We start from the raw sequence: 24,331 nt of genomic DNA, 5'->3' as shown, positions 1-24,331 counted from the left end.
AGTTTTATACCGCGACACCGTCTGTTAAATGCAAGTACATATTTTCATATATAGCATGTGTAAGTATGGGAAATTTTATCAAAGTTCATTCAGCTGTTTAAACAATATGTAGGTAGGTATATAGAGAGAAATCATATACAAACAATAATGCTATATTCAAAGTATGTAAACATTTTCAAACTCAACATATAGATTGTGTGCTATAAAAACAAAATAATAGACAGGACAAGATGTCCTTCTTACGATTTTAAGATGTACTTTCACATATTATGCAAATAAATAATTAATTATTAGAAAACAAAAACGATCGCGGATCGGATCATCTTAACATTTTCATAGTACAATTTTCTCGTCAATAATTAACCTACTCTACATATTTTGTATAGAAATGACGTAATCAAAACTGCAATGTTCCTGTGGGATTATTAACACGTGTAGCACCCAGGGGCAGAGCTAGTTAACAACTTGTTTCCAAGGCTGAACCATTTATAGTGCCATGTTGGGACTTGGGACCTAAAGACGCCCAATTTATTATTATTAAGGCGACACTGAGAACACTATGTGTTACTATATTAATTAAAGATGATCAACCCATTCATACTAATGTTATAGTACAAGTTAGTTTGTAGGGATTTGACAGCTAAAGGGTGAACCGATTTTAGTAGAATTTAGAATGGAGATAGATGAAGTAACTAACGTTGTGGTTGGTAAAATAAGGCTTCCGTTTTTTTTTCCTTTTGTGGCTCAGAATCTTTAATAAACGATATGTAGGTATTATATGTTGTGAATAAAATATTATTATTTTATTCACGTAACATTTTTGTAATATCTTTTCAATTATTATTTGCCTGTATATGTCACATCCCCAGTCACATCCTTACCAACGTTGTACGCTCTTGGGATAACAATGCAATGTAGGCCCATTTCTATAAAAGCTGAAGAAATTGTTTGTTTGTTTGTTTGAACGCGCTAATCTCAGGATCTACAGGTCCAATTTGAAAAATTATTTCACTGTTAGATAGCCCATTTATCGAGGAAGGCTATAGGCTATATTATATCATAGGAGAGGCCATGACCAATAGTCCAGCGGAATAATGCGGGTAATACAGCGTGGCATAACTAGTATACAGATAATAATATATATAAATATAAGGGAATTTATCAGTTAATGAATATTACGTAGTCATCAGGCCTGACGTCCCTTGGGCATATATTGGGCATATATGACATGTACAGGACTTCCGTTCATAAAAGGACATTAGCTGAATCCATTACTAATTCGCTTTAATTAATTAATTAAATGTTACCTGTAACTAAAAGGGAAAACGTGTTTTTTCTATGATCATGGTATAGGAGAAAACTTGGTCACGCACTTTCCTATTGCGAAGTAGAAAAAAACTGTTTGTGTTAGTAAAAAAATGTAGATATTGCAACATTTCTTATTCAAATATGTAAATTGTATAAATACCGTGTATTGGTGTATTATAATAAATGTCTACGGGTTATATAATGCATAGTTCAATTTTCGTATCTTATAAAGATGTAACATAATTTTCCGCTTGAGAAAATCTTGAAATAAATTGGATAACATGCTAGAAACCAAATACTTCTAAAATCCCGTTTAGTATTAAAAAACCTACTAATATTATAAATGCAAAAGTTTGTGAGGATGGATTTATGTGTATGTGTACTCTTTCACACAAATACTACTGAACCTACACTGAAATTTAGCACACATATACAGGTGTCCCACTGTTGGTATACTAAGCTCAAAGGAGGTTATAGTTTTGCATACGCTGAGTAATTACGTAAAAAATAATTATAAAATTCCAGACGCAGTTTTTTTTTCAAATGTTTGAATTCTTAAAACTCTATGTGTACACCCCTAACAAGGAACCCGCCCAGCTTTGCTACCAGCACGTGACTTATCGTATAAGATTATGTTTTCATAGACAAAAAGCTCACATTAGCGAAGCTGTATATGACGGCTGAGCGAAGCCAGAGAAGAAAACATGGATTTTCAGGAAAAATTTAGCAAAAATTTTTTGATGTAATTTTGTTGTTTAAGTATTTTTTACGTGATCAGTGTATGCAAAACTACAAGTCCCTTTGCGCTTAGTATATCAATAGTGGGACACCCTGTATAGGGTAACTTGGATTAACGCATAGGATAGGTTTTATCTCAGAAATCCCACGGGAATGGGCGGAAAGTTAGTGGAATATCTTAATATAATATATTTTAATATTTAATATTATAAAGGCGAAAGTTTGTAAGTATGGATGTATGGATGTTTGTTACTCTTTCACGTAAAAACTACGATTACAATGAAATTTAGCACACATATAGAGGGTAACTTAGATTAACACATAGGATAGTTTTTATCCCGGAAATCCCACGGGAACGGGAACTATGCGGGTTTTCCTTTTCAAACGCGGGCGAAGCCGCGGGCGGAAATCTAGTACAAAATATACAAACATGTGGATCAATGTGTAATCCGTTAAACCCAAAAACGGATTAACAGAATTTAGGGAACAGATAAGACCATGGGTCTCTAATTCCCTAAGGCGACTTTTTTGTTGTAGAAAAACCGATCTCGGGAGCTTTGAAAAAAGGGAACTTTTATAAATCTCTAAAAAGATGGAGTGATAGAACTTTTAATAGGGTGCAGCAGTGCTATTAAATGAAAAGCTGAAGAGTTTGTTTGCTTGAACGCGCTTATCTCAGGAATAAATGGATCGATTTCAAAAATTATTTCAGTTGGATTTTCACTTGAGATAGAGTGATTCAAGAGGAAGGTTAATAAGTTAGGTATATAGGTATTAGGTACCATACCTATATACACCTAGTTTATTAAGTTTTCTTTCACAAAGTGGGCGAAGCGGTGAAATCTAGTAATTAATAAACAGTCATCTCAAATAAAGCAGCGCAATCTCAATATTATTTTAAACGTACAATAGAACTTCCTTCTAAATGCCGCCAATAAAAACAGCAGTAGATAACGATACGAGTTTATCGACCCGTCTGATACAGCGATCTATTTTGGTTTGGACGCTGCCCGCGCGCACCGTGTTGATAATGTCGCCTCTACACATAGGCCAGCGCATTCGCCAGCGCGCTGGCGGTGCGCTTGCAAACGCGCTTGTGAGTAATCCACACATTGGAAGGTCGTTCAGTATGGTTTGGTTCGAGCCAATGTGCGGACGGATTCAAAATGGATGTAACAAACAAAGAAATAAACACACTTTCACATTTATAATATTAAAATAATATTAAAGTAGGATGCTCTTTGTGAAGTAAAACATTGTGAGGAAAACGGCATGTCCAAGAACCTTATTTATTTGGCACTGTTAATACATACAACATTTTTATTTTTATGGTACTTATTTTTTGGGTTCCACAGGCAGATTTCACTCTGATAGAGCTCAATAAATTTAAATATTTCCTCGTTACTCATATTGTTCGCCATTTTGTCAAGTTAGGTGTTAATTCGCCGCAAGAAAAAAACGTGCACTCCTGATCGCTGCTACAGTCAAACTGATCGCGCGGCCAATGTGTGGATGGTGCGCCAAGCTTGCGACAAGTGTCCTTTGAAGTTTCCGACACCGCACGGCAAGCTCGCAAGCGCGCCGGCCAACGTTCAAATACCTACCGCAAGTGCGCATTTCGCCCGTTCTACACATAGACAAGTGCATGTGCCAGCGCGCTTGCCAGCGCGTTGGCCTATGTGTAGTGCCGGCATAACGCGAACGCGAACGTTACAACTGTTTGCTATTCTTGTTTTTATTGATATAAAAATATAGAGGAACTATTTTAAAACTGTTAAAACTAACAGGTGGTATATGAGTGTGGATTAATGTGTTGTTTTGCTAAAAGTTCGTTCACGTAACGTAGGTGCATTATATTGCTTATCTATACTAATATTGCAAAGCTAAATTGTTTGTTTGAACGCCCTAATCTCAGGAACTTCGGGTCCGATTAGAAAATTTCTTGCAGTGTCAAATAGTCCTTTTATCGAGGTAGGCATATTCACGCTAGGATCAATAGGAGAGGAGTAATGCATGTAAAACAGCGCTAGCAAACTAGTTGTGCTAGTTTTTATTATACAAATATCATTGAAAATCACACAAAAGGTTTACGAATTTGTCGAAAGAATTCAATATTTCGCGTGGGCTTCAAAACTATTGTAGGTATAAATCAGCTATTCAATTGCGTACGAAAAATACGATGCTATAAATATCCAATTATTAAAATGTTTTCATAGCAACTACTACAACTTTGTTTTTAATCTGTTAGTCTAGATTTTGTTACCCATATAACATATTCAAGAAAGCTAATTAAAATTTAGGGAGCCTCCCCTTAAACTCTAAATTATTGTTTTATTATTTATCACCAAACCATGATAAGTGCGCGAAGTTTGAATTAAATCTATCCGTTTAAAGTACAAAACCGTGCCTAATAGATTCGGTTATACAAACATACAAATATACAGGTGAAGCTAATAAAAGCATGTCAATTAAAAAATGGTAACCCTAGTCGTCCAGACAAAACCTATCATAATTGACAGCACATAGATAATAAATAATTAAACAATGCCAGGATCCACAGTACTAGAATAAATAATGTCTGATTATAATTCAAATCGTAATCAGTGGCCAATGTTTGTTTGAGGTTACTAGTTGGTTAATATTGTCGATAAGGAAGCATTGATTTAGTTGCTAGGCCAGTTATTGGTTTTGGATAATCTGTATTAGTAATTTACATGCGAATATATTCGACTATACTTTTCTACATACATCTAAATACTTCTCTATCTGTACAATTACTGACAGTGTGTTTGTTTAAGGTTTTTTATGATAGATATAATGTTAAATAGTTTTCTACACATTATTATCCAAATAAGTATGTATGTTATTTAATAATGTTATTTAATCCGCGGAAAAGTTAGCTTAGCTTTTAATTATTTTACAATATTTGGCCAATTAATATCGAATATTGACAAAGGAATAACTCTTAGTTAATAAATGGATAACTATAACATTCCAATAAGTAAGCAGTAAGCTATTATACTACATGTACTAAATCAATTCACAAAACATTCCCTAGATATCGAAAGCAAACATAAAACAACTTATTTCAATACAATATATCTAATTATGCACTATTCAAACATTAGTTCGAACCGGTATGTGGAACCCGCAGCCATAATTATTTCATTGTTCCACTTCTATAAGCGAATATTTAACTGATCTATAATGTATTCATGACAACATTGGAAACATTGTTATTAATAAATGTTAAGTCATCTGTAAAAACATTAGTTCAAAATTGAAATAAATACAAATTCGAGGAGGCTCCCTTTCTCATTTCTGGCACTGACGCTAATACAGCCGTAATAAAGTTGAATATCGCGTGCGCTCTTTGATCGCGTTCGAGCTCGAAAAGTAAGTCTCAATTCTTATTTCGTTTTTATCTAAAGTAATAATTGATCTAGAGAAAAAAATATCTTGGGATTCGATAGTAAACTCTATTTTCTTACTGTTAACATTTATTTTAGACATAAAGTTGAAGTAAATCTTTAAAAAAATGTAATAATCCTTAAAAAGGCATAATTTTTGAATAAAAAATGAATCGAGCGAAAATGTTACAATTACGTAACTGTCTTGTGCATCGAAAGAAAGAGACCCAATAAATCATATACTAAAGTTCCATTCTGATTGTATGTGTGCCTGTTTCAGAATATGCAAATTCACATAAAAGTTAGAGAAAAAAAAAAAATTAGAGAGCCTCCCCTTAACGGTGGCACTTTACACTATTATCAAATACATATCAATTCTTAAAATAAATTATATCCTATTTTTACTATTATCCCGGATCAAACCGAGGCGAGCTAATAGCATATACAGTATATAATTCACAATATTTTATCGGATCATTAAACACAAGTTCCGATCAAAAAGGTCGTTAGGTTATAGCCTTATAGGTAGGTATTATTTATTAGTATTCTTTACCTATATAATTATATGTATATAATCATATGTATGGAAATACGCGTGCGTATGGTAGGTCTAGCTATGAACGGTTTTATGAATTTCCATACATATTACATATGACAAGCGCGACTGACGTACGCACTGATGGTCGGTGAAGCTCTGCAACCGGCCATAATAGTACTACGTAACTATACATCCAAACATTAACCACCATGCACCAGCCTTACGTTCTAAACTCTATCCACAATGCAGAAACCTTACGTATCTTACTCTCTATCCATTCTCCATTCAAAGCCACTAACCTGGTTAGTAGTGAGATCCCATTGGTCAGCGACAAACGACTGGCGGCTGTACAGGAACACGGGCACCTGGTGGTCCTTCACGGGCGCCGGGTCGCTGTTCACGCGGACCACCGTCAGATGCGTGGTGGTCGTGCCCACTGTGAGATGGAGATTTGGCGTGAAAACTCTTTTATTTAATGAGGAGCAGACTCGTCACTTGATGGTGAGTGTCGCCCAAATATACAAACAACCCCGGCTTTCTTTCACAAACTTATTTATTTAAAGATTTTTTGGAAAGGAAAAATCTTAGGGTTCGCGTCCCGACGTCAAGTTTAAGGATTGACGACGGGAATACAGGCCAGTGAGGAAAAGGATACGTGTCTCAGGTTTTGCTGATAGTGCTACAAGATTTGGTGGATGCTGTGGAGCCGAGGTGACAAGACAAAACTGTATGGGGTATACAATATACATATTTGTCTTTAAATAACCAAAATAAAGTGCTCTACCTAAACCGCGTAAGAAGTGCAAAGTGGAATGAAACTTTGTTCTTTGAGTGCTTGGGTAAGTTAATCAGAGAGGTATAAGAGAAAAGTTTCGAAACCAAATGAGGTTATAGCGTAATTTAATATCCTAAGTGCAAAGTACTCCGGGTACGAAATAATTTTTCAGTAAGACATATTACAAATACAAGTTGGTAAACTACTCTTTTACATCAAGAGTACAAAACTAATTCGGCTGCAATTTGGCATGCAAATAGTTTATGGCCTGGAATAACATATGGGCTCATGTACCTACCTATACCTGATCGATACGGGCTTGTGACTTGTGATATTCTTATTATTGCTTATTCTTATGACTCTTGGTGAGGTTAAGACCATTATGTGGTTATAGGATGTTATTCATTTTAAATTGATATATGTATGTATACCTGACCAATACGGGCTCATGCTGGTTTTATGATCCTTTTAACTCTCAGCGAGGTTAGTCCACTATTTCTGCAGTTTTAAGGTGGTATTTACATATAGTTACAGGGTATCCCACTAGTGGTATACTAAGCGTATACAACAAAATTACATTAAAACAAAGTTGTGAAATTTTTACTGAAAATCCATGTTTTCTTCTCTAGCTTCGCGCAGCCGCGCCGGCATATACCGCTTCGCTAATGTGCTGGGCAAGTTGCTTGTTATGGGTGTACACATAGAGTTTTAAAAATTCATCTATTTGAAAAAAAACTGCTCCTGGAATTTTATGAGTATTTTTAACGTAGTCAGCATATGCAAAACTATAACCTCCTTTGAGCTTAGTATACCAACAGTGGGACACCCTGTATAACAAAAGATAGTGGATTCTCACTGCACTAGATAGTAATTGAACAGATGCATTTTCCACCTGTTTCGCTGACCGATTGTCTTCACGGGTGAGTTGTGGTTAGTCTTCCGTGCATTTTTAGTTAAAGACATTGCCAAGATCGTATTACTATCTTGTTTGAAATATAAATGATCATGGCTACAAACTACTTTCTTGAAGAAGTTCGCAAATTAAAGATTAACAAAATATAAAATTAATAGATAGGTAGATGTTTAATTTAAATATTTCGGGTCTTAATTTTCCTGGTGGTAAAAATAACTGAATGAAATCACAAGTCAGATGAACAAAAAGAGTGTGTGTATTTATGGCTTATGCACACGCGTTAGAAGTTATACTTCTTTGACGTACCTATGGAAAAAATACTAGAATATACAACTTGAACATATTATGTAGTTATCAATTTTCATACCACCTAGAACTAATTTCATGCTGTTAAATTTAGATGTCGGTGTGCGCGCGCATCGTAAAAAATTCACTCTCCATCGTTTTTCTCCATCGCGCCAAAAGAAGTATAACTTCAAAAATGTAATTTCTTCATAGCTATTCGAACACTTGTTTAAAGTCTACGCGTTTTTTGAGTTAAATGACCCCGTCATGGTTGTCACTTTAATGGTTTTATTAATAAGCTTATATAAATTCAACGATTTACTTATCAGAATCTTAGCATACATTAATAAATATTGATATTAATTCTATCAAAGTCTGACGCGAAATTTCGTTTTCTTCATAAATTTCGTTGAACTGCCTAAACTCTAAAACTAATTTATATTATTATTATAAACAGGATAGATTTTCGTTTTATTGTTTGTTACGATTTAACTCAAAACCTATTCAACAAAAAATTTGTGAGTTAGGTATATGTGTTAGGAGGAAGCTTTGCATCACTCAAGATCGAACCCCGAACCTGTCTGTCATAACTACTGATCCAGAGGTAAGTGGACAGTATAAAGAGCTTAATTAAATACATAAATCAACGTCAGTAGAATCTAGATTAGATTAGGTATGCACACATTGGATAACTAATCTACCTTTATAAAGGCTTATCATTTATCGATGCGATTTTTCTAATTTTGTTGCTTTATGATTAAGGATAAACCGCTTTAAAATTATAATTAGATTAATATTGAATATTTGTTAATTGAATATTTATTAATTGAAACAGTGATTACTCTGTTAATTAAAATTATTAGAATCGTCATGTCTGTTTATTGATTTGGTTAAAACATATTATTATAAACAGTAGCAAAAACATTGAGGAATTTATTGTATTAATTAACTAGGTAGGTAATTAACTACAATTAACTAACTACCTAGGTACCTAATTTTAATTAGTAGATAAGTAATTTCATAACATTGAATAGTGTAATTAAGTAGTAATAATAAGTGTATAAATATAATATTTAGGTTATAACAATACAAATAATTATGCGTTGCCATGTTTTGTAAATAGGTTGATAATTCAGTTCGTAAACAAGTTTTAACGCGACGCTGACAATTTCTGTTAAATTCATATAGATAACATTATTAAGTACCTAATGTAAATTAACTTATGATTTATTTTTAGAACATTCTGGAAACATTATATTATCGATAACGATTAATTTTGTTAAGTGACTGTTATTACCTATATCCTAACAGATGTCAATTTTCATTGGGATATTTTGATAACTTATTTTTATGAACAGTTTATTGTAAATGGTAACAATTTTCGTACTATATGGTTTTAGAAGCATCTGAATTATTTAAGAAAAATCATAATTATCTCAAGGACTCGTATTTTGACTTTATTTGCTGACACTACATTGAAAGATACGCTTACCAACACATTTTGCGAATCATTTTTCCAGTAACCATGAAACAATGTAGAGGTAAAGTTCTTAGGAATGTAGAATTGTAGAGTCAGCAAATAAAGTCCAAATTAGAAAAACGTAAATTTTAAAGAAAATCCTTGTCCAAATTAAGGTTCGTAGGTGGATATTTTATAATAAAAATTGGTTATTACTTATTATACATGAGCTTTGGAATTGCTTTTATGTTTCGAGATTATTATTTTATTCTGATGATAAATGAAAATAAAAATATTTTTTCATTGTATTTTCGAACTTATTTACGTAGGCAAGCCCGCATGGAATTATTTTATTTTAACGTTGATTTTCGTAAAAATACCAATGGGCTAGATGGAGCCCGCGGCTAAAAAGAAGCCTATGTGCCAAGCCAGATCTATCTCTGTAAGAAAACTTGTGATCAGCTTTTTTGTGTGTAAGAGAAGTCATACATCTATTAATCCTTCCTCGAAAACTATTTTTAAATATTAACTGTACATAGTAGTAGTGTACCTATAGCATCACTATCACTACATACCTACCTAGTATAAAACAAAGTCGCTTTCTCTGTCCTTACGTCCCTTTGTATGCTTAAATATTTAAAACTACGCAACGGATTTTGATGCAGTTTTTTTAATAGATAGAGTGATTCAAGAGGAAGGTTTTAGTATATAATTTATTAGGTTTTAGACAAAGCGGGCGAAGCCGCGGGTGGTAAACTAGTTTTTTAATAAAAAATAATGAAGTTAGTTTTGATTGTAAGCGTTAAAATTAACGATATATTCAGACTATCCACTATCTATTGAAATAAGCCTTATTAGTTATTATACCAATATTATTATCTGATAAACAAAGTCTGGGTGATAGTATAATTATCTGATAATTCTTTCTATTTGGGGAGTTAAGATTTTTCGTTATTAGTTTCTTTTTAATAATTTTTGCTACTATTTGTATATAGAAAATAATACTTTTTATTTATTTTGCACCACCATGTTATTGACTCATTTATTTTCCTCGTCTTTTCTGGGTTGCCTGGTACAGATCGCTGCCAGCTTTAAGGCATTGTTTACTTTAGTTTAATTATTACTGTACATTGTTATATTATATTGTTGAGTTTGTAAAATGTATTCTATAAGGTGTACAATAAAGTATTTTTCATTATTTTTCTGTGTTTGATTTTACCTGTGTGTTATATACATAAATAAATTGAAGTTTTTAATGGAATTTTAACACTATTTCATCCATCATTCTGTTTTAAATCCGTATATATCTAACACTTTGGACAATACAGCGGTAACAGCTAGATTTAATCTATACTATTTTCTAAAGCTGAAGAGTTTGTTTGTTTGAACACGCTTATCTTAGGAACAACTTATCCCATTTTAAAAATTATTTCGGTGTTAGATAGTCTATTTATCGAGGAAGCTATAGGCTATATATGATCACGCTAAGATCAACATCAGCGAAGATCTGTGGTTAATAACTCAGGCCCCGGAACCACAGACACAATAGAAAATATATTGTGTCTGGGACCGATCGGGCCGCTTGGGGCTCAATGGGTTAAAACCGCGGAGCACAGCTAGTTCCTAATACTTACCAGTAAGTGTACACATTCGTCTGCTATTTATATCTTGCATCACCTGCCTCATGAGTCCGCTGAGTGCTTTCGCGTCTCCAGATAGCGACTGCTTCGAGAGCCATTCTGTTTCCAATTCCATTGATAGCTGGGTGGAAGTGTTGATTATTTTATATTTGTTCATTTGAGTTTTATTCAAACTTTCTTAATTTGATTAAGGTATTACAGACATTTTTAAATCCTTTTGTTTTGTTAGCCTTAGTTAGTAGCATTTTTATATTTCTATACTTTTACATGAATATAAATTGTATAAATTGTAATAAATTGTGATAAGAAATTGAAATAAATAAATTAAGAACCAATAACTTTTAAATATGTTATTTTATAAATCTTTTCTAAATAAATATCTGATACAAAATTAATCATGTGTTTGCACAAATAAACTAACTAGAATGTAGCATGCAAAAATATTTATCTATGTATATTGCATTAACCAGATAATAATATTCATTGATAGTATTTGACTTATTATCTCACATAAATATAAAGAAATATACTTACAAGATATTCAGTAAGTTTCTTGACTAGAGGCTCCAAGTGCACTGTCCTGGCCCAGGCGTCGCACACAAAACAGAGATTAAAGTAGTATGCATTACGAGCATATTTCTTATTGTCTATCCGCACAGGGAATCCTAAAATCTTTGATCCAAGTAGAGTTCTGGAATAAACAAACAGTTACAATCAAATTAGTTTCTTTTTCTTGTATAAATTAGCAGTTAAAACTATGACAACTTTATAAATTAAAATATTCTAGAACGTGAAATATTCAAATTTTTTGTTATTGTTGTATATAATTTGAATAAGTTTATTTTTAATGTTATTGAATACAAAACTCGATTGTTTGTATACATGTACTAAGATTCTAATAAAGAAATATAAATTAAATAGGTAGTTATGTTATCTGTGATATAAAATGTGCACTAGTACTTACACTGTCAAAGTGCATCGCTGCAACTGCACTTTTGGTATGATGTAGTGGCTAACTGTGTCGAATATTTCTTTGGAAATATAATCTTCGGGTACTTGGCATGTTATTCGTGGACCAGCTGTTGGGTGGAATTCACATAAGAATATGCACCGAATCGGGCCTTCTTGTCCGCAGCCCTCGTAAAACTTTGAATTTCCATCCATTTTTGAAAGCAATCACAAGAGTAAATAATCACACGTATTGTTTAATTTACATGACAAACGAGAGAAGTTAAATTACACTTTTATTATGAATTAAATGTTTCGTAAATAGCAGAAGCTAACTCAGAACAACACAATATGCTCTCCTACGTACATTCCACAATAAACTGAAGTTTTTGAGTTTTTGTAACAGTCAACAGTGTTTGACGTAAATACATTGTTTTGACAATTACTGACTTTGACGTAATACGTTATCTATGTCAAAGAAGTTTTTTTTTTTAAATTTCTACAGATTGTATATCTGAGTATGAAATATAATATTTAATATAATATGTAGTGTAATTTATACATACACCGTGTTTTCCAATTACAGCACTAGAGCGCATTATGCGGCATAATGCTTAACGTTGAATGTTCCAACTACAGCAACGCTTCGCACAATCGAGCACTCTTATGACTTTTGAGTTTGAACTTTGAATAGCTCACAACCGTTTAATCGTAATCGCTCGGTACGCGAGCGGCGACTAGACCGTACAACGTGGTCACGCGAGAAAAACTAGCATAGGTCACAAGATGAAGAATTTGTTTTTTTTTTGCTCGTTAGAGAAAATAATAAATAAAGGTATCAAAACTTTCCAACTATAACCTAAGTTGCCATATTATGATGATTTTTGAATTTTGCAGCCTTTTTCCTACAGCTTTTTTCAGTCTCATCTTTCTTTAGCTAGACTTTACCGTTACCTGTCGAAACCTATCGATACGATATCGGCAATGTAACTTATTTATTTCTATTGTCGATAGTACCTACCTAATTAGCTGTGGTATGAGTTATGACAGCTGTCACACGCACAGCTGATTTTTATTTGTTATGACTTTTGAGTTTGAACTTTGAATAAACAACTGTTTATTCGTAAGTGATAAAAAGAAGTCCCCGAAACATTTATTGCCTTGTAGGAGTGTAGATTATTTCAGTAATTATTCAAACATCAATCTACGAGACAAACTCTGTTTATACATTTAATTTTTAAACATATTATTGTCATCTTCTTTTTGCATTTTTCATTTCTGTCAAATGGCTAAAAATACGTTTAATATTATTATTGGAGTAACAGGTAGTGTTGCTGCTATTAAACTACCAGTCTTGGAACAAACTCTATTGGACTTAAATGAAAATTATTCAAATTATAAGTTTCAGGTTAGTATCTAGTTTTGTCATATTTTATTGAAGATAATTTGCTTCTTTAATAACATGACAATAATTTACTTTAGATTTTTCTGATAGACAATTTCATATGAGTAAGTTAAAGAGTAGAAACATAAAACATTAATACGATCGCGATGTTCTTGATAAAGCATTTTCCTCTTTATTTATTCTTTCTAATATAATATGAATTTCCTACTTTACAGCTCCACATTATCTCAACTGAGCATGCCAAACATTTCTTTGATAAGAAACAATTAAAGAGTGATTTTTATGATGATGCGTGTGAATGGTCCACTTGGCAAAAGAGAGGAGATCCCGTGTTACATATAGAGTTGGGAAAACAAGCAGACATGATGGTCATTGCTCCACTGGATGCTAATACCTTGGCTAAGATATCTGTGGTAAATATATTTCTCTATATTTTAAAGTATGTGATATCAATAAACACTATTTTAGATTAAATAATATTAATCTAAAATAGTGTTTAATTATATTCTATGATCAACTGTCTTCTCAATTTAATGATGTCTTTGCATTATATAGTATTAACTATTAAGTAATATTTTATGTAATTTGAATGTTTTTTTATTTGTTCAAGTAAGTTTGATTATTTCAATTAATTGCGAGATTACGAGCTATATGGGAGAGACAAAATAGTTGCAGAGACAAAAGTTGCTCTTGCGCGCTAGCTCTAAGTTTATCATAATTATATTCCATTTCAACAGAAGGAAGATATCATTGTAGTTCAAATTTCAAAGTCTGAAGTAGATAATATATTAGACTAGCGGTCCGCCCCGGCTTCGCCCGTGGTACATATTAACGTTTTCTCTACATAAGAACCATCCTCGTACTTCAAGGAATATAATAAAAAAAGAATTATCGAAATCGGTTCAGCCGTTCTCGAGTTATGGAATTACAACGAAAAGTGGCATTGATTTTTATATATTAGATATCATTGAGTCAGTTTGTATGTAGATTAAGGAATTGTTAACTAATTTATAAAAAAAATATGTTGATTGTTGAAGTAAAAACTTCTTTAGCGGTGTTGGGTATAAAATATTAAACTCGCGTCAGGACACGTGACCTGATCGAAAAAGCGTAAGACGGATGGATATCAAACATGCTCAACGTTAATAATCAAGTTTTCACTTCTGCCCGCACTCCCGGAGTGCAACCCGTCTTTTTTGATTTAAATAATTAATCTAGTCTAATATATATTTTTGAACACTTTTAATTTTCTTATTTTTAGTAAAATAAAAATATGATTTACAGGGTATTTGTGACAATATTTTAACAAGCACAGTCAGAGCATGGGATATGTCAAAACCATTGTTATTTTGTCCAGCCATGAACACGAGAATGTGGGAACACCCCATCACAGCCAAGCAAATAGCAACTCTAAGAGAATGGGGTTATGAAGAAATTCCTCCGATAAGCAAGCTGTTAATGTGCGGAGACACTGGGGTAGGGGCTATGGCTGAGGTCGAAACTATTGTTGAGAAAATTAAGAGCAAGGCTGATCAGTTGTACAAAGTTTTAACTAAAAAGTGATTTTTTATTGTTGTAAATTTTTATTTTTCTATTGCATATTTTTGATATTTATATGATTATTTGTTAAATAAAGAAACTGTTTTAATAAATATTGTTTCTCATTATAGTCAAGGTACCTATATATTTAGTTTAAATTTTTCAAAATCATTTCATAATTTTAGTAAAGCCACACAGGTATAATATAAAAATGAATCGCAAAATGTGTTGGTAAGCGCATAACTCGAGAACGGCTGAACCGATGTCGTTAATTCTTTTTTTATAGTATTCCTTGAAGTACGAGGATGGTTCTTATGGAGAGAAAACGTAAACATGTACCACGGGCGAAGCCGGGGCGGACCGCTAGTATACCATTTGAAATAGGATGATTCACAAATTAAGGTGGTGATTTAGACATTCAAACCTTTATCATTTAACTCAATATTATCTTATACTATAGATTTCCCTTAAATTATAGAATATATTGTAAAATCGACAGGTAAATAAAAAACAATATAATGTAAAATGTTTATTGCATCACTGAATACTGTTCTAACTCTAGCGCACATGCAATGAGCGGAATAGAAAACTCATTTATACATCACATACAAAAGGTACAGGGATAATTCCGAATTGTAATAAAGCAAATCTATCTTCATTGTAGATTTAATATTATGGCAAGTGTTATTTGTATGCAATTTAAGTAAATTAGAATCTTGGTAAATTTTCAAATACAATAAAAAATATGTTTAACAAGAGTCGTCGTTTAAGATCAATTTTGTATGTCTGTTTAACAACAAAACCAAATCTACAATGAAGACAAAATTTATATAGGTAATTATGGATACAATATTCACCAACCAATGAAATCAATTTTAAAGTTTTTTCAAAACTACGTTTGGTGCTATCAGCATTATTGTTTTTCAACCGACCCTGTCATATACAGAACCAACATTTCAAAAACGACCTAAATTTATATAAAATTAATAATAGAACTACTCAATAACGTGCGGAAAGCACCTAATTTAGGACGAGAACACATTATCTCTTGCCTTCTATATAACATTTTTTTATAACTTATTTTTTCTTTTTTTTTTCTTTTTGAAAAAGAAAATTCAAATTGTATTCTGTATTTTTAATAAAGTAAAGAATAAATTCAAATATGTATCGTTAAAAAATACTATAAATGAAATATGACACGTAATATTTAATCACTGGGCGTAAAAAAGCAAGATATAATGTGTTCTTGCACTATTACAACTGTGCAAAACTCGAAACAATATATTATTTTAATTCTCCATTAAATAATATTAACTTATCGTAACAGCATGGCGACACCGACCCAAATTGTATACTAGATACATAAACTAATAGATATCGTGTGTCTAAATCCCAAGTATCTTGAGTGATATATAAAAATACATTATTTACATTCTTCGCGTGATATTTGTGTCGGTGTTGTCATGCGAATATAATTATTTACAAAAAAAATGTCGGAAAAATGAATAACACTAATCAGATCAGTTCCATTCAGCAATCCCAATTTTGTTTAAACATAGATAATAAATTACGTCATTAAAATTTAAAGTCACAGAACAGTAAGAACATAATAGAAGTGCTATAATGTCATAATTAGTATGAAAACCAGTGTCGCCAAACCCACACATTTAAACCGATAGTTATACAGTACACTACAAGCAGTGCCGGATTAAGCCAGCGCGGGGCCTGTAGCAAATTCTGTCAAGAGGCCCTTCGTTTGCTATAGTTTCTCAAGACCGCCCTGCAGTATAAACCGCTGAACCGATTTTGATTTATGAGGTGACATTGCAATCATCTGAATTATTATGGTAGTGGTGTTAGTGACGTTCTACATTTAATTAGCTGTCAGGGTTTAATTTTTATAATATTATAAATGTGAAAGTAACTCTGTCTGTCTGTCTGTTACTCAATCACGCCTAAACTAATGAACCAATTTTCATGAAATTTGGTATGGAGATATTTTGATACCCGAGAAAGGACATAGAATAGGTTTTATCCCGGAAATCCTACGGGAACGGGTTTTTCTTTAAAAACGCGGGCGAAGCCGCGGGCGGAAAGATAGTTTTAATATAAATATTTGTATATGATAATTTTTTATAATATTGTAAAAATTCTTTTGTTACATAAACGATAAATTTTTAATTAAATAAATTACATAAAAAAATGTTTCAAAATTTTAAATTACAATGATTACCTATATTATTTTTTATTTTCAAAATATACGAATGCGGATAGCGGTAGTTTTTAGTCTAGAACACGGGACATTTTACTTTTAGAAAGAAAGAAGGAAGAAACCATTTATTTCAATACACACAAACACACAACAATAGCATTGTAAATTATGAATAATAGGTAATAGAAAACATAAATTTATGTATGGTTGCTTGCGCTAAAAAAGGAAGCCACTCAGGATACCTGAGGCATAATACCTTAACACTGATTTTCAGTGACACCTTACGACATCCACATTGTCAGCTGCTTTACTGGATAATAAATAAATATAATTCCTGAATAATAATAATTTTGTCATATCCATCACGGAGTTCAAATGAATTAAATCGCGGGCGAAAACGACTCTGACGTTATATAAAAGTAACAAAAAAAAAGTATTATGCTTATTAAAATCAGAATTCTAATGTTGAAATTGAAATTTAGAATGTGCTCTGATTATGAAAAAGAATGCGCCGGCCTGTACACAATATGATATATATAAACTCTATGCATGTCTCCCATATCATTTTCAAAATACTGGCAGCATACGTTGAAGTTTTGTATTCCTTCGTATATGTAAAATTATTATTTGTATACAAAATTAAATAAGCCAAATAATCTATAGAGAACCTGTAAAACGATGTTTTATCTTTTTGTTTGTTTTCGGGAACAAATTTTACAGCGTTTTAATATCACAAGATAGCATTTTTTTTACTAAAATAGCAAACCCCTTTTGACGTATTGCATGACACTATAATCGCTATAGCACTGACGGAGGTTCGTATTCGTTTTTGATTTCGTATTTTCTTTGACAAGGGCTATGGATGATTGTCATGCTCCATCTGCCTTTTATTTTGTAATCCAAGTTGTAATCTAAGGTTTGATAGTCGATAGAATCCTATTTTATTTGATTGGGTTGTTACGACTAGCTCGTTCGATGACAATATCAGGGGATTCCCCTGTTAGTTTTGCCGTGCTACCAACTTTTGGTGTAGCCAGCGCTCAATTGTAGAAACGTGGTAAAATTTTAAATTATTGTTGTAGATTTTGATACCAACGTTTCTCGTGGTAGGTACGTGTATTTTTTTTACGATACGTCATACGTGTATTATAAATTGATATTTTTTTACGGTCAGACAGGTATTAGACCGCGGGGCCCCCCCGAGTCGCGGGGCCCGTAGCATTTGCTACTCTTGCTACGTGGCTAATCCGGCACTGACTACAAGTAAACTATGCCTTTGATTGGACAGCTTAATTTGAGTAAAAACTGACTTAGGTTATAAATTCAGCATTTCAATATGTACCCTAACGAACCAAGTTACGGTTTATTTTAGTATAACATCCCTAGGTATATTAGCTGTTTTGTTTCTCTTTGCTCAGAAATTCCAAATTCGAAAACATTCAGCTATTCCACAACAGAGGGCGTTGGTTTTCAACACATATAACTTTGAACCTCAACACATAAAGATAAGGTTGAAATTTGTGTCACTCTAAATTAATGACATTAACTTGACATTAACCTGATGCTATGCTCTAAGGGATGTCAGCCTTGTTATCGATAATTCACAAATAAATATATTTTTGTGCATTTCTTTTTCTTTCTATTATATGAGTATAGGATAATGTGTCACATTTTGGAGTATGTTTATTACTACTAAGTACGTCTTTTCATATTATTATATTTAAATAAAAAACGGAATAGAATAGTATAAATCTATATTTACAAAACAAACAGAAAATATGCATTATTTTAAATCTTGGAACTGCCGTAGGTTTGATGTATCGGTGGCCTTTGTTAGACTGCTTATTGCTGTTCGGCATCCAGTTAACTCGTCACGTTGCATTTATTATCCATTTCTCTTTAAAATTAGGCTCTTTCGAATCTATAAATAAATAGGACAAATGAAAGCTAAGGAAAAATAGAATAAAATTTAATATTTATAATGTTTGTCTTTTCTAAAGTATCGATACTGTCGATATGCGCCACATGCATCACTAATCCGACATTCGTTTGTTTATTGCAATAATATTCCAGAAAGTCTTGTTTGCTGTTCAATCTATATTAGTACTTATTTCTTATTGCTTAAGGTTCATTTTGACTTAATATTTTTATAAATTTTTGACAAATTACGACAAGCGAAGTTGTAACATAAAATATATTTAAAATAAATTAAAATAAGACTTACCGATGGTATGAAATGCCTCGATTGCTGAAATTATTTCGTCTGCTATCATTTTTCCACTCTAATACCGAACAACACGCTCTAAATAATGAATAAATATGGAAATAAGGTTTGACAGCTGACAACCGACTCGAATATTTTTCTGCGCACAACTGAGAGCGAGTTAGGTGATCTTACCTTACTAGTGACACGTGGGCCACGCCCACATCGCACTTCTATTATGTTCTTACTGTTCTGTGTTTAAAGTGCAACAACTAAATGTCATGTGTTTGTCCTTTGCGGTTGACCGCCATATTGAAGTGAGAATAATATACAAAAAGAATAACTGACGTATTATTATTATTAAATTTATTTACGTGAACATTAATTTTAAATTTGTGCGTGAATTAATACGACAAAAAATTCTATAAAAAAGCAATTCTTTTTTTCTTACTGTAGTATTCTGTTCGAATTCATAGTTATTAGTACATATTTAATAATATCTTTCACTTCAATATATCAGTCAACCGTTTTTAAAAAACCATCAAACCCGTCTCAGTGTTACCAGTGTAAAAATGGAAATATTTCTATCACTAATAATATAAGGTACAAAATGCTTAATGTAAATGCACAAAAAATCGTTCGCGCGCATCACAGTATCAACTTTCTCGATTAATTATTATTATTAATAAACCTACATTAATAATATCATATATTAAAAAACCTTTATACATACTGTCCTTTACATCGATACAAACGTGTAAAAATTACATGACGCTACAAAATATTTATTTAAAAACTGTGCGTATAAAAGCCAATAATATCTAGCCAGACTATAAGCTATAGGAGATGGGGAAAATCAGGCCCAGATGCGATTGCTTCGTCATTTTCTTTAATTTGGTCTTGCGAATATTATCTTAAACTACAAATATTGCTGTAAAATTTGGTTTTTACTGTTGTATTATCTTATCACATAAATGCAATTATAATCTACCGAAGGCCATTAATATAGTCAGATCAAATTTGAACTTTAAATACAACATTATAAGGCATATTATCTTTAGAACCTGACCTCCCAAGCGTAGCATGTGAAAACCTTTATTTGATTCGCTCCAGTAAAATGTCGGCTACAAAACCCCGATTATTACAATATATAAAGTCAAAAAGTGTATATTCACATAGCAAAATATTGCTTTAGCGTGGAATGAACTGTGGGCGTAACAAACTCTTCTGTCCTTATTTTAGTGGAGCATTGCGTATTGTTCACGTTCCGAGTCTATAGCGAGTTAATAGGTTCGATGTATATAAATTACAGTCCTTATTCTAAAACCGTTATCATAAATATAAAAATGCACAATATATCAAAATTGCACGTGATCGACGCGCAATACCCCATGAAGGCAAAAGATAAAAAAAAAACTAGGCACTCACACGACGGTTTCATTCTGTTTATCAAACATGGCGCGCGTGTACTTAGAAATGGCGTCGTATGTAGATTTAATGAGTTCACATCGCTCTTCCACCTGATGGTCTACAGGTGCCACTCTGTAGGTCGAGCATTTCGGTTTCCTGCCTGTGAAATCGCAGAAGTCGATATTGTCCTCTATATTGTATATCGCGATCGGTTTCTTGTGCACCATCTCTAGATCCTTGCGTCGTTTCGTCACTCCGCACTTGCGATCTATATTATTGATCGCATCTCTAACCGAGAAATCTTTGCCACGACAATCCGTCTTATTCTGACTCGAGAATGTCGAGTTTCCTTTGTATTCCACGTACGAGTCCAGCGTGTTTCCGCTCGAATGTTCCAGAACGTTCTGGAAGTCCCCGCTGGGGGGAGTTTCGTATCAGAGGTCCAGGTCATCTAGACCTTTGGAGAGGCGATGGCTTGTGATACGACGTCTTTGAGAACGTCGTACTGCGTCCGCACGACGGTAGGGTTCACTTCTGAGCCCGTGTAGTATGTCTTCTAATGCACCGTTGTAGACTTCGTCCTGGTGGAGCAGCTTCTTCTCGCCGACCGTTTGCGACTTCGTTTTCAACTCGTTTATTACAGCCTCCTGGAGATTTAAACATTCATTTATTAGAAGAGGTGTCAGTATAATATTCGATATAACCTATACGAAAAACAGAAGGGCAGTTTTATTCTTTATAAGTAATCCCTTACAGGCAACCAACTAAAAGTGTGTTAATAAACAGAAAGAAAGGAATTTTTTTTTTAATTTGTAAGATGATAAACAATAATCTTCACGAGGAAATTTATTTATATTTTACTGAGAATTGTGTAATAAAAATATTTAGAATAATATTTATAGTCGCCTTGACATTTAATATCATTTATATTGGTACAGGAGAGTATATTAATTTAATAAAAATATTTAAAGCAGCAAAAAGCGTATGAAACGATGACAGAAGCAGTAACTCCATGCAATAACATTTTACATTGGCCATCAAATCATACGCAGTTTTATGCTAATTTATTAGCCTTTGTTCTAAATTACCACACTATTGTATAGTAAAGATATGAGTTTTTTTAAATGATAATATGTGGACATGTACCATGTCAGGTACAGAAATATATTCTTTGGACCAAAATCTATCCACAAATATAGTAGCAATACAGGTTTTCAGATTATAATATAAGACCATGATGTATAAACCTATAGTTACAAAGTGCAAAAACTGGGCTAAAAAAAAGCCTGTAAATATGTAAATGGCAACTCTAAATCTAGCTTACACTATAAACATATTGCATTGCAATATATATCTACTCTAATGCTTTGTGAAAAAACATAATGTACAAGATATACCACACTAGTATTTTACAAAAAAATAGTAAAAAAAACATGCCCTGTGTAATGTATTTCCATGCAAAGTGCAGCCTAGGGGAAAAGATAAAAAAATCTATTAAAACAGAAAACCGACTTAATTAGTCATCTTGAAAATGAATGACTTTATAATACAGACTTATCTTCATCACTCATTCTTCCGAAAATTTCGTCTACATTTGGAAAAGATTTCTCCTTCTCCATGGAAAATAATCTCCATACTAAAATATTCTGTTCTATAATAACTCGAACAGGGGGTTATCCATGATATCTAATGGGCCCTCTTCACAATAAAAAAAAAAAACACGCTGCCCGCGTTGTGTAAGTAGAGGCAATCACCAATGTCTACAGTGCAATGTCTATGATCGGCCGGCATTGTAGATGTTTCTTCATCATCACCGTATTGGCAGCAAACATCGGCGTTTATTTGTTGGGCCAACACTCTCGATTGTGAAGAGGGGCCATTGTAGCTGTATCGTCATCTGCCATTTACCACATTGGAAAAAATACTTTAAGACATCATGGTACGGGAGCTGATCTATTTTAATACCATTTTAATGCTCATCAATCATCGCATAACGTGACATGAAATGAAGTATGGATGACAATAAATTATTCTACCCCATAAGGGTTTGTGTGCATGCTCGAACCGCGTGAAGTTATGATAAAGCCACTAACTCCCATTGATTGTGCTCAGACCATGCTTTGTTTTTAGTCACGTTTTAATTGGTGTTGATTTTTATCCCAGTTTCTATTCTATATTCGTATCCAAATCATAAATATCAATTTACTTTTACTGGATTCGAGGCGTATAACTGACCCAGGAATATATTCTATTTTTAGGACATTATAATGGTTAAAAAAATAGAATTTGGAAAAGCGATCATAGATCATAGATCAAGCGACATAACAGGGTTCGGGATAATCTTTTATCTTTACTGTTTTGATTTAACTATATCATAAAACAGACTATTAGATATGTAAATATGATTCACCGTTTCGTTAATCATTATTTGTGACATACCTACTCATAATATATTACGTAACAAACTAACATCAATAGAAAAAAACTACAAATCATTAAAATCTATAACAAAAAGGGAATTACAAAAAAGACATCTCACTTAAACACCAATTAAAAATCACAATCAAAACCGCCCAAAGTTAGTACACGCACACACAGTGAAAGGGCCCGTAACATCGACTTACGTCAATATCTAGATCTTTATCTAGACCGAAACTAGACTGAGTCTAGGCTGTGCCTCAACTGAGACAAGTGTTGCTGCAAGAGCCCTGCGCTCACCGCCGCGTAGTTAAACCTCTGCGACAATTAACATGGTGTTACCATCACCGCGTGATTGCCGTGTAAATATGGCAACACTATGTGATGTGTCAAATGTGTATAGAATGTTATGAACCCAACTGCAAAGCATAGATAAATGCAAAAAAAAACTTCAGAATTAGTGCAAATTTGTCTATTGCTCACGATAACTCAGAATTTTAGAAATTCTTTAAATAATTTTGATCCCATAATTATAATAAAATGGCATATACATGTATTTTCGACAAGAGAAAATGAGGTTTGCATCTTTTATATTGCTTTAGCTGTGATTTCTTCAAAATTTGTAAGTTCAATATTTGATCTCTTTAAAATTGTGAAAGTACTTCAAATTAATTTGCAGTTAGGTTAAAGTTAATAAATAAACTAAATTAGTGTATTTGTACTAAAATGCTGACATATTTACACATGACCGTCACCATACTAATGCATCAATGAAATCGCTCAAATTCAAGATGACAACAAAAATTGATTTTAAGGAAATCCAATACAAGCTTTCTCTTTCTTACGCGATTTCGTATAAGAAAAGAAACCATTAAGTGAAATGTTATGAACAGAATAAAAAGCCTGAGTACAAGGCAAAATTATTTTAAATCTCTATTTTTTTATCTTCAAAATACAGTATTTGATTTCCTTGTATGATACAAAATATGTGAATCAAACATTAGTAGTCAAAACTTGGCAACACTTACAATACTTATTCTAAGTATTTATTGTAAATATTGCCATATAAAAATATACAGATTAAATAAAACTACAGACGATAAAAATAAAATGCAAAATACCAAAAACGC

At 32.6% G+C, this 24,331-nt stretch overlaps 3 protein-coding genes across 4 annotated transcripts in view; 1 reads left to right on the top strand and 2 right to left on the bottom strand.

Moving 5' to 3' along the window:
• LOC123696204 (GATOR complex protein NPRL2-like) overlaps positions 1-12,694 on the bottom strand; it is a 50,383-nt gene extending 37,689 nt beyond the window's left edge. Inside the window, exons 1-4 of the mRNA XM_045642266.1 lie at positions 12,031-12,694; positions 11,601-11,757; positions 11,061-11,187; positions 6,294-6,430 (exon numbers count right to left, since the gene is read on the bottom strand). Of these exons, the coding sequence (XP_045498222.1) occupies positions 6,294-6,430; positions 11,061-11,187; positions 11,601-11,757; positions 12,031-12,230 (621 nt within the window). The 5' untranslated portion in view covers positions 12,231-12,694. The remainder of the gene's footprint in view (positions 1-6,293; positions 6,431-11,060; positions 11,188-11,600; positions 11,758-12,030) is intronic.
• A 386-nt stretch (positions 12,695-13,080) lies between these two features.
• LOC123696206 (phosphopantothenoylcysteine decarboxylase) lies at positions 13,081-15,062 on the top strand. The gene is made up of 3 exons (XM_045642267.1): positions 13,081-13,422; positions 13,635-13,832; positions 14,704-15,062. Exons 1-3 carry the CDS (start codon positions 13,300-13,302, stop codon positions 14,980-14,982), a joined length of 600 nt encoding a protein of 199 aa, XP_045498223.1. The 5' UTR covers positions 13,081-13,299; the 3' UTR covers positions 14,983-15,062.
• Positions 15,063-19,639: 4,577 nt separating this feature from the next.
• LOC123696203 (formin-like protein) overlaps positions 19,640-24,331 on the bottom strand; it is a 72,870-nt gene continuing 68,178 nt past the window's right edge. The window contains exons 18-19 of one of the 2 annotated variants that reach the window (XM_045642265.1): positions 23,408-23,519; positions 21,305-21,430 (exon numbers count right to left, since the gene is read on the bottom strand). In XM_045642265.1, the coding sequence (XP_045498221.1) occupies positions 23,439-23,519 (81 nt within the window). In that variant the 3' untranslated portion in view covers positions 21,305-21,430; positions 23,408-23,438. Of the gene's footprint in view, positions 21,431-23,407; positions 23,520-24,331 lie in introns of both variants that reach the window. The other variant, XM_045642264.1, reaches the window with a different exon arrangement.

Source organism: Colias croceus, chromosome 12 (assembly GCF_905220415.1).
Source record: "Colias croceus chromosome 12, ilColCroc2.1".
In the NCBI taxonomy this organism is placed as follows: Eukaryota; Metazoa; Arthropoda; class Insecta; order Lepidoptera; family Pieridae; genus Colias; species Colias croceus.
The sequence above is the reverse complement of the archived record's forward strand: the minus strand, read 5'-3'. Positions and strand labels throughout refer to the sequence as shown.